Source organism: Acromyrmex echinatior, chromosome 6 (genome assembly GCF_024713525.1).
Source record: "Acromyrmex echinatior isolate Ae372 chromosome 6, ASM2471352v2, whole genome shotgun sequence".
In the NCBI taxonomy this organism is placed as follows: domain Eukaryota; kingdom Metazoa; phylum Arthropoda; class Insecta; order Hymenoptera; family Formicidae; genus Acromyrmex; species Acromyrmex echinatior.
This window is the reverse complement of record NC_141857.1, coordinates 8,597,661-8,617,174: the sequence shown is the minus strand read 5'-3', so window position 1 is coordinate 8,617,174 and position 19,514 is coordinate 8,597,661. Positions and strand designations below refer to the sequence as shown.

The 19,514-nt window shown below is 29.4% G+C and overlaps 3 protein-coding genes across 7 annotated transcripts; 2 read left to right on the top strand and 1 right to left on the bottom strand.

Moving 5' to 3' along the window:
* Window positions 1-2,908: 2,908 nt before the first annotated feature.
* Bet1 (blocked early in transport 1) lies at window positions 2,909-4,312 on the top strand. 4 transcript variants are annotated; one of them, XM_087406883.1, is made up of 5 exons: window positions 2,969-3,024; window positions 3,143-3,224; window positions 3,300-3,422; window positions 3,484-3,647; window positions 3,727-4,312. In XM_087406883.1, exons 3-5 carry the CDS (start codon window positions 3,404-3,406, stop codon window positions 3,880-3,882), a joined length of 339 nt encoding a protein of 112 aa, XP_087263009.1. In that variant the 5' UTR covers window positions 2,969-3,024; window positions 3,143-3,224; window positions 3,300-3,403; the 3' UTR covers window positions 3,883-4,312. The 4 variants fall into 4 exon arrangements, with proteins under 4 accessions (XP_011052970.1, XP_087263011.1, XP_087263009.1 ...); XM_087406884.1 differs by having other exon boundaries at window positions 2,976-3,024; window positions 3,336-3,422; XM_011054668.2 differs by lacking the exon at window positions 3,143-3,224 and having other exon boundaries at window positions 2,909-3,024.
* A 146-nt stretch (window positions 4,313-4,458) lies between these two features.
* Window positions 4,459-6,377, top strand: LOC105145233 (putative ribosome production factor 1). Its single transcript, XM_011054672.2, has 3 exons — window positions 4,459-5,285; window positions 5,544-5,808; window positions 6,026-6,377. Exons 1-3 carry the CDS (start codon window positions 4,709-4,711, stop codon window positions 6,201-6,203), a joined length of 1,020 nt encoding a protein of 339 aa, XP_011052974.1. The 5' UTR covers window positions 4,459-4,708; the 3' UTR covers window positions 6,204-6,377.
* On the bottom strand, window positions 6,266-8,577 carry LOC105145232 (tRNA (guanine(6)-N(2))-methyltransferase THUMP3). Of its 2 annotated transcripts, XM_011054670.2 has the most exons (7): window positions 8,327-8,561; window positions 8,107-8,219; window positions 7,492-8,023; window positions 7,157-7,335; window positions 6,914-7,093; window positions 6,671-6,805; window positions 6,266-6,565 (listed from the first exon to the last, which is right to left on the bottom strand). In XM_011054670.2, exons 1-7 carry the CDS (start codon window positions 8,412-8,414, stop codon window positions 6,365-6,367), a joined length of 1,428 nt encoding a protein of 475 aa, XP_011052972.1. In that variant the 5' UTR covers window positions 8,415-8,561; the 3' UTR covers window positions 6,266-6,364. The 2 variants fall into 2 exon arrangements, with proteins under 2 accessions (XP_011052972.1, XP_011052973.1); XM_011054671.2 differs by lacking the exon at window positions 6,671-6,805 and having other exon boundaries at window positions 8,327-8,577.
* Between the last annotated feature and the right edge of the window lie 10,937 nt (window positions 8,578-19,514).

The window sequence follows — 19,514 nt, the reverse complement described above, 5'->3', positions numbered from 1 at the left end:
CTTATTTAAAATAAGAAATATAAAATAAGTTCCAAAAACTTATTAAAAATATTAAATAAGAAATAGGTCAGAAGAAATTATTTAAAATAATAAATATTAAATAACGTTTTAATTTTTTCTTTATTTAAAATATACGTTTTAAATAAATTTATTTGAAATAAGACCGAGCCCTGTATATAAGTATATTTAAAATACGTCTCGAGATAAAAATATATGTGACTGTCACGACAGATAAACGTTGACTAAAGAATAATAATAGATTGAAGATAGTCTTGGTATTGCAAAGTCAGATTTTGTTTATGTTTGATATGTATATGTTTCGTGGAGGCGCACTAATCTAACCGGTCGTCCTTCCGTTTTCTTGGCAATAGATATTCTTGGTGGTTTGCCAAACCACCGAAGAAGAGTTACGAGGGCGTGAAAAATTTTTTGAATCTGCCGGAGATTGAATTCGAGTCCTCTATCATGGTAGACTTGCACTACGCCCGTGCTCTTTAATATTTATATGAATAAACTGATAAGAATGAAATTCAAGAATATAACGATAAATGTCGCAACAAAAAATATAAAGACCACTAAGGATCATCTAAAATATATTCTATCAACTACATTATAGAGCGAAGTACGTTAACAATTCGCTTGGCAAGATTTAGTAGAGTTTTAAATAGACATACGTCAACAATTGTATTATTAAAATTACTTATTGGACAAAATTCATAAAAACAAAAAAATTGTTTTCTTAAATATTTGCTTATCATTAGATAAATTACAAACTTGATAAATTTAAAGTAATGATATTAGAGTCAGATATTTTTTTTCAATTTTATTCCGAAGAAGGCTCAAAATTAAATGAGCAGAAATATATACAATATAATAAGATAGCTCGAGATACATTTATACACATATATATATATTGTACATATAAAATTTTTTAAAAAATTATATCGTTTTACTTTGCGTATCGATTTCCGCGCCCGACTCCTAAATGCTCTTTTTTACTTTATTTTGAAAGCTATATTTTTAGATGAGAATAGGAAGATCCTTCAATAGAAATATATAATTATATATATAGGTTTCATTATATAAAAATTAAAGATTATAGTAATACTTGGGTTTTACATTTTAATTTAATAGAATTTTATTTGTATAATTGCTTACAGAGAATTAAAGCTGCCCATTATTTATTATTGATTTTAGATAGAATTTTCTGATGTGTAGTTTTTATAAGTATAATATGAAAACCATCCTGTGTTATGAGAATACCAACCTATTAAACGTACCTTATTCTTTAAATCTGCAAAATCAGTTATAAATCTAGCTTATATTAATATCTAACTATTAAAACCGTCCGTTTTATCGATTAAGCGCAATAATTTTTGTAGAATAAACTTTTTCCTCTTTTACAGATTCGAAAATCTTTTTCCAAGATTAAAGGATAATTTAATACGTATCTGTGAGATGGAGTTTATGCCATATTATAAAAAAATTAAAAAAAATGTTTCAATTGAAATCTTTTACTATTTTTCAGTCTAATATGGTTGTCAATATATATATATATATATGTTTTGTTGGAATTAATTCGTAGCGTTTTACAAGTGATGGGAAGTACTTTCATTAATATATTTTTTAATGCTCATGTGAAATAAATAACATTCTTTCATTAAAAACACCTAATATATATATTGTGTCGTAAATAAGAGTAAATTGACCAATCACAATCGAATATGAGAATAATCACTGTGATCGGTCAATTTTTTATTCTTATTTCTTACTCCGTGTATTGTAACAGACGACGCATAAGAAGCTCCGCACAATCAAGGAATAGAAATAAAAAATAAAAATTTCAACCAATTAGAAACCTATGCCCATAGAAACGTACAGTTTCTGATAAGTTGAAATTCTTATTTTTTATTCCTATTCCTATTCTTTGTTCCTATTTCTTGATTGTGCAGAACCCCTAACATTTCATTTCAGTTTTTACATAAGCACAGAAAGTTCAAAAGAATTAAAAAAGAATTCAGTGAAATGTCATCAATTCTGATCTTATTTTCAGATGCAACAAGAATTCTTTTCAGTAAAAGAATTCTTTTTGCATCTGAAAATGAATTAAAATTGATGACGTATTACTGAATTCTTTTTAACTTTTTGTGCTATCTGAGTTGTAACTTACAGAATATACATTCGCAATTTTAAATACTGACATTCTGTATGTATATTTAATTAATTATATATACATATAATTTTTAACAAACGCTTATATATAGATAAAGCGAACTAAACTGAGTCGAAAAGTTCTTTACTATTTTACAATTTTCGCAATAATTAATAAGATTATATATTACGAAAATTTGCCGAATATTGGTCTTCAATAATTTTTTTCTCAAATGCTATCAACTTTACAGAAAAACTGCAAGAGACAAAATTATTTATTTTCTTCTCATATGATAGAGGACTTTTTGATTCAGTTTAGCTGCCCACGAGCGTTGTATGAGACACTTTATATACATATATATATATATATACATCACATGTTAATTAATACTCTCGTATTTAAATATTCGCTATATAACAAAAGTAAAATAATTTTAAAAATATTTGTAGACTATAAAATATCAATATTATTGACTGTCGATATAAATTTTTCTTTATCAACATGTATAAAAATTAATTTATAATTAGTTAAGAAACATCAGGATAATACTAAATCTTAAAATTATAATTGTTCTTATGATCTAATATAACTTTTTAGTCATAGCAGTTAGTACTTGTATTATATTTGATCTGTTTTCTGTTCCTGCACTAGACTGCACTAGCACTCTCTTTCTCACTTTCAACAAATATCAAATATATACCTATCTCACTTCAAGATTTAAAAGTGTACACTAGTTCAGCCACAGAAAACAGACTTCAATCAATCGATAGTATCGATACCTTTCACTTCGATATACGTCACGCGATGCACTACGAGCGTGACGTTGACACATATTTTCTATTCTCCGGCTGTCTGCGTTTTCTATTTAATTGGTAAATTAATTTGAAAATGTTATTGTATATTGGAAAGCTTTGAACATATATTTTAAATGATTAATACGAATGTGTGTGTCGTCTATTTGAGGTTATATTTATACGTGAATTTTTTCAGTTTAAGTATCGTCTTTTAATACAATTTACTTGCGTGGAAAACATATTTTTACTTAAATAATTTTTATTATTTACTTAACTGAGTAAGTCTATTTTTTATTACAAGTATTATATAAGCATAAATAATTAAACTAACCTCACAATATGTATTTTTCTAGATAAAAAAAGATTGAAATATTTTTCAATTTTTAAAGGTATTTTATGAGACAATAATTTTTTTCTGCATCTGTTCATCTATTAAGCTGTCAAGATTGCTAACAAAATGCGACGTTCTCATTCAGGTAAGTCAGTTGTTAACAAATACATCAATTCTTATTTTAAACATAATTTTTACTTTTTCAGGAGGTTATGGCTATGAGCCATTACCAAGTACATCTCATAATGTTGTGGAAGACGAGAATGAAAGGATGACTGAAGAACTGAAGGATAAAATCCATGCTTTAAAATCATTATCTATTGACATTGGCACAGAAGTCAAATACCAAGATAAAATGCTAAAAGGCATGGTTAGTCGAGCTTTTTTAAGACGTTGACATAATTTTCATATTATTTTAACATAATAAATAATACAAATTTATATTTTAGGATGACGATTTTGATAGAACAAGTGGTTCCTTATCTGGTTCTGTAGCACGTGTTTTGCGTTTAGCAAAGGCAGGCCACAATTATTACATTTTATATTTATTTATTTTTTCTATAGCAGTATTTTTTGTATTGTGGATAATTTTGAAGTTTAAATGATGGTACATAAGGAGTGTATATCAATTGTACACGAGTCGATTGCACAGAAGCCAATTACTGCGCTAGAGAAAAAACTCCACGCAGAAGTCGCTGTGATTGACAGTGAGCAATTGTTACAGTGTGCAAGTGAATCATTCCCATAAGATCTATAGCTAAGATGAGAGTGATATGTACATAAAACATAATTAGGATAAAAGTAATTAGTTTGATTAAGTTATTCAACTATCTTGAATTTTTTGCATTATTTCATCATGTAGGAAACTTTACTCTTATTTTATAACATAACATATACACATTGTTATATCAGCTAAAAAAATAATTTAAAAAAAATAGCGAGATGACATACTCTTGGAAAAGAGAAATATTTTTTTGTACAGATACGTTGTGTGTTATGCTTATGAAAAGAATAGAATATATAAATGATCAAAAATTATATTTGTATTTTTAATTATCCTTTTCGTCATAAATTCTGATTGTAGATTGTTCTTTTGATGATCTAGTTTATTACTACAAAGAACTAAATGATAAAAGCGCCTCCTTTTTACCCTATGATTTCTTATATATTGGCAGCACTGCGCTCAGGAATCTCGTGGTCATAACATATGGTAATTGGTAACTTTAAAAGAATTGATAGGTTAGAGACGCGAAAGTGCATTCTCGAATGGTTACGATTTTAATTTTAATGCAAAAAGTTTACGTGTGGCCTCTCATTTAATTTTTGAAGAAGCATTCTACTTGATCCATCCATCGCATGATCCTGTGAACCTTACAAGTGGATCAGAAGTTCATACAAGGTAAAAAAGAAGAATACAAAAAGTTGTGCAAGATGAAGATTAAAACTTTGCGAAAGAATCCTCTGAGTCGACCCAGGGAGGAAAATGAAGTGGCAAATGATGAACCGAGTACATCAACGGGTAAAGCTTCGGAAGTTTTGCTGCCGTCTGACAGTAACTTCAACCACATCAAATGCAAAGCTGTGAGGTATCAGAAATGTCAGGAATTGATGAAAGAACGAGCGAAGACAAAGAAAGCAACGAAGAAGGCGAGGATACAGTCGGGCGCTCCGAAACAGGTGCCACATACTTTAGAGAGCCTACGAGAGAAAGATGAGACTATGATAGTAGGTAATCTGGATGATGAGGCGAATGAGGAGCTCAAGTTTGACTGTGAACATGATGAATTTGCTGCCTACTATAGGCAAGAGTATGAACCTAAAGTCCTCATTACGTATGCTGATAATCCAAATAGGAAAACGAGAATTTTTGGCAGAGAACTTACAAGAATGATACCTAATTCTATTTCGCTATATAGAAATCGCTCTGGCGTTAAAAAAATGGTCAAAAGTGCTACTGCTCGAAACTTTACAGATATAATCATTGTTAATGAGAATCAATGCAAACCAAGTATCCTTATAACATTATAAACTGATAGTATAATAAGTCATTTATAAATATTATAATAAGTTAATACTTTATCCGTTATATAAAATGTATTTTGTAGATAAATTGATAAAAAATTATTAGAGGCACCAGAAATCTTTTAGGAAGCTTTATTTAAAAAACAATTGACAAATTTCAATTATATACTATATAAAATATCAAGCTGATTAAATTTAAGTTATTTTTATTTTGAAATACAAGTTTTCCTTAAACAATTGTTAGATGGAATGTTAATTATTCATCTGCCAGATGGTCCTACTGCACACTTCAAACTCAGTAATGTCAAACTAACGACAGATTTAAAGCGCAACCATAAGGAGATCACAGAACACAGGCCAGAAGTTATTCTCAATAACTTCACCACACGCTTAGGTTTCACCATTGGCAGAATGCTAGGAGCCTTGTTTCATTATCAACCAGAATTTAAAGGAAGGAGAGTCGTGACATTTCATAATCAAAGAGATTATATATTTTTTAGACATCATAGGTAATTTTATTTTAATTTTTTTTAAATTGTACAAATTTTTTTAAAATATTTTATTTTAGTAAAATTCATGTAATTTCTATATAAAAACGTCTCTCTAAAGTTAATGAATTTATATAGATTTTATTTTTTATTATTAATCACATGGAATTTATAAAACTTAAAATTAACATCAGTGTAAATATCTCTTGTACTTAAATCTAATTGAACGAATTTACAGGTACGAGTTTGATCTCAAGAACGGAAAACCGAGATTACGAGAACTAGGTCCACGATTTACTTTGAAATTAAGATCACTACAACATGGAACATTCGATAGTAAATATGGCGATTACGAATGGATTATACAAGGTCGCAGACACGAGATGGAGACAAGCAGAAGAAAATTCTTTTTGTGAATTCTATGTATACATATATTAGGATTATCTGAGAAATAATTAGTAAAAAAAACTAAACATGATTGTATGCTAAATATATGCTAAATAAATTCTATTAATTTCTTCATACAAAAATATGAATTCACAATACTTGTATCACAATACTTATGAAAATAAAATATCTAATTGGACAAAGGCTTTTTAGTCGAATGAGACAAGTCTTTATTGTCTTTCTGATAATCATATTGTTTGGTCACACGCGGTTTGAATGCATCAAGGGCTACTTGAGTGCGGTTCAAAACATAAACTGCAGCTGGAAGGCCTCCCACATTTACTCCAATTATTTTTATCACCCAGAATAAATCACCAGCTGCCATCAGAGCCTAAAATGAAGAATAGAATTTGTTTTCAGATCATAGTAAAATATTTTACTTTAGTTCTTTTCTTTCATATTTTAATTGCTATACATAATTATAATAAAAACTTACGTCTTTAAAGTTATTTCTATCATAAGTCAGTAGAACTATTCGTCCGTTTAATTTTACTATACGACCAAATTCTAGCAAAAATTTTTTGTAAAAAATTTTGTTGTAAAACTTATTCCCACTTCTTTTACCAAAAGGCTGCAGATTATTTAAAAAATGATCATTTTTAATGAAAAAGTAAAAATAAAAATATGTAAAAATTAATTATAATGTTGAAACAAAATTTTTAATGATTAATTTCCATACCATATCAGTAACAATAATATCGACAAAAGAATCTTTGAATGGCAATTTTGAAGCAGTCCATTGTACGAGATCTATTTTACATGTAATTGCTGAAGCATCCATATTTGACTTTGTTCTATCTATAGCTCTGGAATCATTGTCGCCACATAAGACATATGAATGTGGAAAAGCTAGTGTTGCCTGAAATTGTTTGAATAGAATTTTATGAACTATTAATTTTATTATTGTAAACATGCAATATACCTCTATAGGAATAGAACCTCCCCCGCACATAGGATCTACTATTATATCTCCTAGCTTGGGATTGGCCAATTTTAGCAAATTGTAACATATAGTTGATCTAAGAGTAGTTGGTCCAAAATTTACAATATTTCTATGGTGCTTGGATTTGTGCGTTACTCGTAAATGCGTTATTAATTGATCTGAAATGTTTAGAAATAATTAGTATTCAGCTTGTTTCATTCATATATATTCATATATAATTGATTCTATAATAGGAGGTATATATTGTTATAAAACTTCATACGTGTACATTTCGTAAAATTGTTAAAATTCAATTAATCTATTAATTCTCATACCATTTACCAATTTGCAGAGAATTTCTAGATGATACATGGACAAGTCAACCAACCAATGAAACTTGTCCTGTAATACCTCTCCGATAACCCTAGCAACATCCTTGGATTCAACTGCATGTTTACCATTCCTCTCACACGTTACTCTGTATTTGAGTACATCGTTCTCTTGGGATTTTGAAGGATCTTGACCCCTTTTTTTTCCTTTCTCTTCTTTCATCTCTGATACATTCCAATCATAGGGATCTTTTTCTTCCTTTTCTTTGTTACGCATTTCTAACATTTCTGTTTTGGCTACTAGATCTTCCTTTTTAGCTTCAACGTATTCTTCAGTCGTTGGATAAAGTTTTCCTTTGAAACTTGTTGCACATTTCCATGCTTCAAGAGTTTTCTTCCATATTTTATCTGAGTTCGAAAGTATGTCCAAGTTATAACTTCTTATATGCAATAAGTCTGATTCTTTGTCATTATTAAACGATAAATTTCCGTTGTCAGCTACTATGAATATGTGATCTATCGATCTCATTTCTTGAACCTATAACATATATGACAAAACATAAATATTATGATTCTTGCACCTACATTTAAAAAAATAATCTGAGTTGTATAGAAGAATACTTTTGGAAATTCGTCCCAATCAATATTAAAATAGATTCTTCCGCGTTGCCTAATCACCCGAACATCTTTGCCCAATTTCTCTTTGCATTCGTCAATTGCTTCCCATTCGAAACCTGAGTAAACAAAATCATTTATTGTAGGACTTTGTTGTAGGTTATGTTTAAGAGAGGCGCGTGGATTTCTCCTTATCTCATGAACAAGTTCACGAATAATTTCGTACCTGTGTCCACAGTGACTCCGATCGTAAAAATCTTGTCATTAGCAACAGATTCCGAAAAGAGTTGACTCACGGATTCGCTTGCACTCATTGTCGAGATTCCATTCAGCCGATCAGTCCTCGAGAAAAATACTGTAGTCACACAGTGTCACGCATTGTATATATTTACCTGACACGCTACACGTATACCTAACGTTACATATGACTTGATTTTAATTTATTTTCTTTATCGAAGAAAGTCGTCGAAAAAGTCTGAAGGACTACTAAAACTCTAATTAGTTTAACTTTTCCAGTAAAAAATTTTTCATGCATGAATAAATATGTATCTATAAACAGAGTTGTGCGCGTTACTTCAAAAAAGTAACGCGTTACTTTTTATTGTTACTTAAAAAGTAACGATTCATTACTTTTTCGTTACTTCTTGTTATAATGCTAAAATAAGTTATTAGATTTTAAAATTACATTAGCTGATAACTAACTTAATACTAAATGTGAAATAAAATATTCAAACTTGAAGCTCTGTACTAACTAGTTTGTATATAGAGTAAGCTTTTCTCTATATTAAACTTACCTATAATTTTACTAATTCTTTATTTTATTTAATATCATTATTTTAATGTAGTCATTTTTATAAGAATTTAGATTAAAGTAGATAATAATATATAATAGATTATATATTGTTTTTAAATGTTAATGTTTCCTGGTGGAAATAAATTGATGAAATCTTTATCAAGATCCATTTCAGTATAATTTATAATCAGTCAATTGTCGTCAATTGTTGAGTCAATTGATAGAGATTTCAGTGATTTTCAGCAATTTCAACAATTTATTTCCACCAGGATAACTAAGTGTATTATTTCTCTGTATTATCAATATTTATTGTCCGTACCAAAAATTTACAGTATATATATATATATATATGTAATGTAAATTATATATTTTTAACATTGGCAGTGCCTAGAACACAGTATAAAATATTAAGTACAAAATACTTTTTAAGAAATTAAGAATAAATTATAAAATAAGAAAATAATAGGGAACTGTAATGGTAAAAGTAATGGCTAAATTCGTACTAAAAATGTAACGACCGTTATCGTTACAGATAGAAAAAGTAACGATCGTTACTGAAAAATTAACGAAAACGGTAACGGTTACAAGTAATGCGTTACTTCCCAATCCTGTGTATTAACATACACACGCATAAACATGTATAATTATTATATATATGAAATATGTCCATATATATCTTTCTCTCTCTCTCTCTCTCTCTCTCTCTCTCTCTCTCTCTCTCTTTCTTTTGTAAAATTACTTTTTAGTGCAATAGAAGTAATAATAATGTAGAAACATAAAAAATAATTAAAGGGATAATTTTCGCATTGTTTGTTTTAGAAAAAAAAAACAAATTTAAAAAAAAGTAACAAAATTGCTCATACATAATTATGCATAATTTTATATATAATTATACATAAATAATTTTTTACACTTCTTCAAATTTGATTTTTTTCTAAAACAAATAGTGCGAAAATTACCTTTTTAATTATTTTTAACATTTTTACGTTACTATTATTATTTCTATTACACTAAAAAGTAATTTTACAAAAGAAAAAAGGATGAGTGTGTACATGTATGGACATATTTCATATATAATTATACGTTTATGAATATTTATGCATGTTTATGTATGTTTATACATGTTTATACATATTCATGCATGAAAAATTTTTTACCGGGATTCATAAATCAAAATTCCAAAGAAGTCTTTTTTTCTATTCGTAATAGTCGTAATATTCGTAATGGGGGTACAAAACTCGAAAAGAATAGTACGCGGTATTGCCACTAGACGAACGTAGCAAAGACTTTTTCTCGTAAGTAAGAAATCTCCAGCACAGAATAAAAGGTGCAAGATTTTAGGATATCGATTATGTAACCCCTTCGGGGCGAAAACGTGAAAAGAAAATTTTTTGTATGCATAATACTATATATTACACCATATATATATATATATTTTTTTTTTGTGTTTTGCTCTACTAGAAAAAAAGTTATATGATCAATATAATCCTGATCTATCGTCAATCGTTTCTTAAGGAACGATGTCAGTATTTTTTTTTTTTTACATTGAACCCTTAAAATTGGGTTATAAATCAAAGTGTTCTAATAATATAATTTTTTTGCTGGCCAGAGTTTTACTTTTTTTTTATCTGAAAGAGTTAGGAAAAGTATTTTTTTTAAAACTTCTTATGATGTTTTAAGACAAAAATAAAAATGGAAAAAGAACCATTTTAGATTCTGCTTCAAGGATACTTAAAATAAAATAACGAATTTATAAAATTACGAATATGAAATTTTATAAATTTTAATTTTCCTTTAAACTTTTTCACGCGTTCCTTCATAATTTTCTATTCAAGAAATTACGAAGAATTGATCGGATAAAATTAATATTAAAGTCCACAGAAGCAATCGCGAAGCGATAATGTGAACGACATATTGGCTCTTTAATAAACAAGGTGATCGGGTATCGTAATGATCGGGTCATCCAAATAGAGGCAGACGCCTCATTTAATGACAATTATATCAATAAGTATTTTTAGTATGTGCGTTGCATAAACTCACACATTACAGCGAATGTTATAAATGGACCAACGTTGGATATGCAGACGACATTATACCTTTTCGCGCTGTCAACTAACGTGACCGCGTCCGGCAGCGTCGAGAGCGCTTTTCCGTGTTTTAATCTATTTCATTAATTAACGAAAATTATTCTGACACTCACAATCACACAGACTTCGTCTCTGCGATGATAAAATCGATGCTATTTTATGATACCGATAGGAGATATTGTATACCACTAAAGCGCAGATCAAACGCGCTATTGTTAGTCTATGAGTATTTTGCGTTATTTGTATTATTGATTGAAATTCATCTGATGTAGCACATTATCCAAGATCAAAATATGCGATACATTCAAATCTTTTTTTATTTCCCTTGATTTGTGATGATACCTGTCAGATTAAAAAAGTATTAAAGTTTTTAAATCAATTACATTAATCTCTTCCCATTGTTTTCATATTTATATTATTATATTATTATATTATATATATATATATATGTATATTATTACATTATTATTATATTTCCTATTATTATATATATATTATTACATTATTTTTATATTTTCTATTATTTTTATATATTTTCTTCATATGTATCTCTTCCTATTATTTCTTATTATTTCTTATTACAGGATTCGGTAAAATAACTGATATGACTTAATTAAAATAAAAAAATATAAAATAAGTTTCAGAAACTTATTTAAATATAAAATTGTAGGAGTCGATAAAATCATTGATACGACTTATTTGAAATAAAAGATATAAAATCGGTTCCAAAAACTTATTTGTAATATTAAAAGATATTAAGAAATAGGTTACAAGAAATTATTTAAAATATAAAATAAGAAATAGGGCCCTAAAATGCATTTATTTATTTAAAATATAGAATAACTTTTATTTAAAATATAAAAATAATTTGTTTTTTATTTTAAATAAGTTATCGAAGGCTATTTCTTATTTTAAATAAAAAATAGATTTCGGAAACTTATCTAAAATATAAAGTAAGAAATATGTATTTAAATAAATGTTTCAAATAATAAATAAAAAATATTTTAATGATTTTGTTTATTCGAATATACAAATATATATTTCTAAATATAACGTTCTAAATATAACATTTCAATTTTTTTATAGCTACAGTTTATATGTAATTAATATTTAATAGTATTAACTCTTGTTCGCGAACCAGGTAGAAAATTAACGGATGTATCTTCTATACGTGCTACAGTTTATCATAAATATACTATAATTTGATTACTCACTATCATTTTTACCGACGGATCGGTAACGTACTGATACAATTTATATAAAATAAAAAATATAAAATAGGCTCCAGAAAATTATTTAAAATTCAAAGTCGAAAAAAATTGATACAACTTATTTAAAATAAAAAATATAAAATAAGTTCCAAAAACTTATTTAAAATATTAAACAAGAAATAGATCAGAAGAAGTTATTTTAAATAATAAATACTAAATAACTGTTTAATTTTTTCTTTATTTAAAATATATATATATTAAATAAATTTATTTGAAATAAGATCGAGTCCTGCTAATTATTTCTAATACATTTATATTATTACTCTGTTAACAGATTAATATTATTATATACGGATAACGTTGGAATATTTTAATTAAGGACTTTGTATTATTTTTATCGTAGGAGAGAGAAAATATTTGAAATTTGACGCAACAATTTCTAATAACAATTCCACATAAGTTAGCATGATCGTTAGCAATAGATCGTTCACAAGTAATTTATTAGAATGTTAGCGACGCGCATCCTATACAATTTAGAACCGGATAATTACACATTTTCTTGTTTTCGATCGACAACCGTTCGCGATATTCTTTATGTAACTCAGCTCATTCAAGGTTCAGACTTGCAACGGTTCAATAACCCTTTACCATGGCACATGAATATTCAGCGAAAGCGCAATGGGCGTCCATCGTAAGTGCCAATTTCAACTTTGTACGCGCACCGTCTCTATGACTGAAATCCAGTTCCTCCACTTCGCGAGACCGGACCAGACGGTTGGACGTTCGCGACGTGAAGGCTCATATTTCAATCGCGGTCATCGTAAGGCACCAAATGTCAAACGTACAGACAAACCACGAAGAGAGATACGCGAGGCGTCGTGTAGCCGGCTATAAATCAGCTCGCCAATTCTCAGTTCTCCAATTTTTCCTCTCGCGTTTCCTTGTGTATTCCGTATATATCCAAACAATACAAACAATATAGACTTGTTTTATTTCAGCACGACCGAAGATAGTACCGAAGATTTTATGAAAGTCATTTCTATACACTTTTAATACATGATGTCATAATAATTACGTTAAGCCCCAAAGTAGTCTACTAATCTAATCTAACATTAGTAAGATAAGCGATTCCGTAAAATGAATATAACGGATTTAAAGTCGAGTCATCTTACGTTACGTCGTATGAGTGATCCGCAGAGAGTCATTTATCTTGCATGCTAATTTGCATTAACTCGACGTACATCATCTTTGGATAAATATATCTAATAGTTATGCGCCCTTAAGTAAGAATAATCGATGAATTTAAGATTATTCCACGTGCGAATATTCCAGCAAATTTCAATAATAGAACGTTATTCAATCGATAAGAAATTAATATTCAAAAAGGCGTAGTATAGTATAGTAGATCTTGAATATAACACGAGGCACTTATTTTAAAAACGTTTTCGAAACGATATGAATTTCAATAAAAACTCAATCAAATTTTCGATATTGAAACTTTAGAATTTTGGTGGTTTAATAATTTTGTACATAATACGAACGATAATTTTCTACTTTTAATCGATGTTAAATCGAATTATTGTATACCGTAATCTACAAGTTAATTACACCCTACGTAAGTTTGATAATTAATAACTAATAATCAATAATTATAAACAGGTCAAATAGCGCTAACATTTTAACGGGAATAACAACTACCGAAATAAATAAGAAATGGGCGCATTTCTTCGCCTTCGTCCCTTACATCCTCAGCATCCTCCCCGAAAGAGGCAGTGGGCGAACTAGGACACGTGGAAATAAATACGTAATACCTTGATATTCATAGACGATTGATCGGTATCCTGAAATTAGACTCATCATCGCCGATAGCAAATGGCAGCGCAAGAGAAAAAGAGAGGGAGAGAGAGCAAGAAAAGGTGATAATCCATCGTTTGCGACGGAGTCTGCATTTTCTTCGACTCTCTCGGGTCATTTCGGGTCGAAAGTTCGCCAGGGCACGGCTCCCTATACATAGAAGCAACCAGGCTGCTCCTTTTGCTGCTATCGCTGCCGATGTTGTTGCTGCTGCTGCTGATGTTGCTGGTGCTGCTGCTGCTGCTGCTGCTGCTGCTGCTCGTCTTTCTCTTTCGCTCTTTCTCTCCGCGCCGCATGGCATCCGCGAGCTGACAGGTGAAGCCGGCACCTGAAATATTCATCGGACGCTGGGTTGAACGAGGCGCGACCGAACGTCAATCTGTCAACCTGCTTCCACCTCGCTACGTATCCGCGTATGTATTCGCGAATCCCACATTCTCGTGTATGTGCGCGTGCATTCGGCTATGAGATGCGCGTGTATATACTCGATTATTCGCGACACACACACATACATATTGACACACGAACGTGTCTCCTCCCACCGCACTGGTTATATTGGCAATTATATAGAAAGATGAGATCGATTCACAGCGACGAATGCAGATTTCACATTTGCGAACATGCCTGACGGCTGCAAAATCGCGATATGCGTATCGTTTTTGCTCTCTATCTGCATCATCGTCATCTGAGAGATAACAATCGTATCAAATATCTAGTGTCAAAGATCTTTCATTATTATGCTGCTTATTATAAGTACTAATGTAGAAATTAAGCATTTATAGCAAATACGCAATCCAAAGTACTGTATTTATTTATTATACTATTTAATTTATTACTATAACTATATAATTAAGGGGAATAAAGGCCTAATTACGAAATCTTGATATTAATAAAAATTAAAATAACTTGCTACTTTTTTATTATACACAAATAGGTACAATGTTAAATAAATTTATATAATGTCTTTAAGAAGTTACATGTTACAATACTTTTCTATTACGACCAATAATACATGAAAAAGCTAATTGCCGGAAAAAGGGCCTAAGTAGAATTGTGCCCTCCCCTCAATTTCTACCCACCCCCTCAATTATTTACTATAACTATTTACTGTACTATATTTATTTTTGTCATTGTATATAATATGCTTCTTAACGAATTTACCGAAAATAAAAATTCAGAAGTCGATTTTAGTTTTTATTTGAATTATCGGAAATTTCTTTTAAAATCGTAGCTAAGAATTTAAATTAAACATTTGCTTTAAACATTTCAGGCAAAATATAACTCGAAAAAGAGGGCATGATTTAATCTAACTGTCAGAATCCTAGTTGCAAAAATAGAGAGAAATTATTGAAACTATTATAGTATAAAACTTAAATTTTTATTTAATATACGACTATATATATCTAATAAAATTATTCACATTTCGTCTTTCAAATGTCATATGACAGTTATTTCATTATTCAATTTTCTCACACGATGCATAATAATATCTTTTGTAGTATTATAATTTTTTTTAATAATATTGTAAATTTGTATAAAAGATAAGTGCCTCTTCAGATACTACATTGATGTGTAATTCTCCATCTTAACAAAATATACGACTATCGGTGCATTATGCACATTAGGTACTTGTCAATGCATGTATAGGTCTCTCACTCGACGGTTTCCCGCGTTTTCAATCGTACAGCTAGAGATAGGATAAAAGACCGGCGAATTAAGCCGACACTTTGAGGGGCTTTTAAAATTTAAATAATGCATTGTTGCCGGACCCGTCGTTCGCCTTCTCCCGCCGTCGGTTACGGGTTATCCCATCTCGAACGATGCTCGGACTGCGTTCCTGGCTGTCGACCCTCGTTTCGCCGACTTTTTGGCAGTTCTCGGTAAAGCACTGTCGGTACCAACATCGACGTGCATCAGGAATTGTGTAATTTTCACGGAGAAAATGCGAAACGAGCGAAAGAAACTTTGCGGCCAACCAACTTGACATGAGCTAATGCATCCTTCGGAATTAATTTTTCGTGATCTCCGACACCGAGATAAATTGGACATAATGATTTGTAATAGTATTATATCTTGAATGTGTTCTCTTTGTTTTGAAATTAATGTTTGATAAATCGCACGTTACGTTAATAATTTAATTACGTATGTAATTTGAATTATATATCTACAAACTTTAATTTCTAGAAATAGCGATTATACATAAAATTTTCATTGGTTTAATATATGGAAATAAGTGTGAAGGAATATTTACAAGTGTTTCATATTATTAATGTACATTTTATTATATTTTCAAAAATTATAAAATATTATTTTGATAAAACATGCATACATATACACACATATATATATTATACAAACACATACACAGATTTTTTTATTTATTAATAATAATTACATAAAATGTTTTAACAAATAGATTTAAAACTTGTTACAGAATACTATATCTAAAATTTTTTTAATTTTCCCAAATTCCAAGAATTGTGATTTCAAGAATTCGATAAATAACAAAAATTAAAAATCTTGAAAATCGATAATAGTGTCAGGAAAATTAATCGATAAGAAAGTTACGCTATCAAAAATTTCAAAAATTTTCCAATGTTTTAAGAATTTTCTCAACTTGTAACAATTTTATGAAAATTTATCCATTAATTACAATGATTACATACAATTTTAATCATAAATACATTTGATTATATTCTGTTATATTATTATTTTGTTTGACAATATTAAATTTATTGGAAACTGTGATTGGAATAAAAATAAAATCTCGTAGCAGAGTGATATTTCAGTAATGTGTGTTGTGTACGCTCGATATTTTAAGAGATATTTATTAAAGGATTTTTAAATGTGAAATAGAAAATTTATTGGTATCATGTATAAATATAAACATAAACGTAATAAAGTCTGGCCAAAAAAATAAGTAAATTCTCATGTTTATTCTTTGAAAGCAAGTTTGATATGATACATATACATATATCTAACTTAATTTACATATTTTGGCAATGTTAAAGTGTTCATAAATTTTTTTTTAAAGTTTGCAAAAATGTTAATATCAAAGAAATATGCGAAAAGATTGATAAATTTATGATAGGATAAAATATAACACGACATAGCAAAAATATAACACAAAAATAATGTTCTAAACTAATAACTGATTATCTTAGTACTACATTTTAATAATATTTTATAATTATTAATAAATAAATATATAATATAATAGATAATACAATATATCGCATACATTTTATAATGTTTTCATTCATATTACATACATTACATTTCATAATAAAAAGCGAAATAAATTTATTTTACAATGTAGAGAATAATATTTGTAATTTTTGTAATTTTTGGAGTTAGATACATGTGGTATATTGAAACGAGTCACGCAGTTTTCAACCCATTAAAATCTGCGAGAACAATTCCCTTTCATGGCTCCCCTTGGATTAAATTTTAACTAATTTCGTAGCCAGCATTCACTGCCCATTTTCCGTCTATCAAAGTTATAATTAAAATACCATATATGTGTATTTTATTACAAATTCGTTACTTCATTTTCTGCACAAAAGGTCATGCTATTTCTATTTACGATACTGTCAAACATTTATAAGACATTACATTTCAAACTATAATTTTTTTTTGACAGAAATAATAATTGAGCGGTATAGCAAATAATTATATATAATTTATTTTGGCACATTAATCATGTATTTCTCTATTTAAATTAATAATTATACCTAAAAGTTTTCATGAGATACAAGATTTAAATAGCCTCCAATAAAATGAACTATTGATATTATCAAAGTTAAGCGTTGTGCGACAATTATTACTTTATATTTTCTACATTTATTACATAAATTTGTACTCTTTTTAATTTACTGTAGACTTAGTATTTAAATATAAATATCGAAATAAAAGGATAAATACATTATAAAAATTAAGCGTTTATTAAAACATTTTATGTCATGAATAAGAAAACCTCCGCTTTAATTAATAGGCGTATCATTACCTGTCATACTGATCCCATTTATTACCAACAGCAATCTATTTTCTATCACTTAGCTTATTACCCGTTTCACTCGACGACTATAAACGTCAATTGCAATTATTTTTAATGTCTTTACGGAAATATTAGTCATACGTCGTATAATGCGCCATAATAATTGTAATTAAAGGGATCGTAACCATCTGGGATGGTGTACTTCCTCGCGATATAACGCTCACTGTGAAGTTCCCACGCTGCGATTCTTGATACGACGAGATTGATACACGTGACTGAGTTTAAAGGAAAAGAGACGCTATTAATACGCAGCAATAAGTATCCTCCTGCATAATTATTTTCATAAATGCGACATGTTACAAAGATATTCTCACACATTTCAGTCAGAAGAGATAATCGCAATATATCTTATTTCTATGTCTAAAAAATATGTTAACAAAGTTCTAAAGTATCCACGATTATATATAAAATATTTTAAATACTATAGTTCGCAGCGCTTGCATTCATAAAAATATAATATATTATTAGACATATTATAAAAATCTTAAATTTATTATAACAATCACAAACGCAAACAAAAATTAGACATAAATTTGTAAAATTCGTTTTCAATAAAATTACAAATTCTCTACAATTGAATAATACGATCAGCAGGTAACGATGATAATCAGCTCTTCCGTGATTATGATTATTGCCCGAAAGCCAATATTATTAACAAGGCTTTCTGAGCAACAATCAAAAGCATAAAGAGCTCGGTTGAAGTCGCAGAACATTTGTAACGCAGATTTCAGATGACTGCAGAGATCAAGCATAGTCCTGTAATTAAAGTGCACCTTGATTAACGATCGCAATTACGTCAATCGCGTTTTATTACACGTTTCTGCGGTATCTTTATTGCGAGGCGAGGAGATCCGCGAACGGAATCGAAATTAATTTCAGAATACTCGCGTAGGTATTACATCGATTATAATGGGACCTTAAAATCAATCACGCGGCAATAAAAGGTTCCACAAGTGGAAAAAAAGAGATACGGCAGAAACGAGAGCCGAATGAAGAGGAGAGAATCGGAAGTGGCAGGAATACCGCGTGCTCGTCAATCTTCGCGAGGAAATGATTGAGACGAATGGATGGAAGGGCTAGCCGATCATAATTTTATTATATCGCACGTATCGGACGTCGAGATGAGGAGGAACTCCGGCAGCGATATCTTTTTTTCCTCTCCTCCTCCCATTCTCTCCCTCGCTACCGCAATCTCTCAGCCGGTCGAGAGGCAATATCGGTAACTACGTTTCACGTCCAATTTTAAATCGATGCCTCACGTGAAAAGTAAATCCTTTTCCACTCTGCCGAACTTTTCCCCACAGATTTCCACTTACCTGATTCTTCTCTATCGAGATTTCCGCTCTCCTCTTCCTAAAGCTGTAACGCATCAGCTTTTATCGTTCTGATATTTTGTAAAAAAAGGTAACGTT

What these genes read in the sequence shown, in the direction of transcription:
- Bet1 (XM_011054668.2), top strand. An exon ending in ATAAAATGCTAAAAGGCATG is followed by an intron (nt 3,648 to 3,726) that starts GTTAGTCGAGCT and finishes TTTATATTTTAG; the next exon opens with GATGACGATTTTGATAGAAC.
- LOC105145233 (XM_011054672.2), top strand. Translation starts at nt 4,709, where the DNA reads ATGAAGATTAAAACTTTGCGAAAGAATCCTCTGAGTCGACCCAGGGAG. An exon ending in TGAGAATCAATGCAAACCAA is followed by an intron (nt 5,286 to 5,543) that starts GTATCCTTATAA and finishes AACAATTGTTAG; the next exon opens with ATGGAATGTTAATTATTCAT. An exon ending in ATATTTTTTAGACATCATAG is followed by an intron (nt 5,809 to 6,025) that starts GTAATTTTATTT and finishes ACGAATTTACAG; the next exon opens with GTACGAGTTTGATCTCAAGA.
- LOC105145232 (XM_011054670.2), bottom strand. Translation starts at nt 8,414, where the DNA reads ATGAGTGCAAGCGAATCCGTGAGTCAACTCTTTTCGGAATCTGTTGCT. An exon ending in CGGAGTCACTGTGGACACAG is followed by an intron (nt 8,220 to 8,326) that starts GTACGAAATTAT and finishes TTGTTTACTCAG; the next exon opens with GTTTCGAATGGGAAGCAATT. An exon ending in TCTCTGCAAATTGGTAAATG is followed by an intron (nt 7,336 to 7,491) that starts GTATGAGAATTA and finishes TAAACATTTCAG; the next exon opens with ATCAATTAATAACGCATTTA.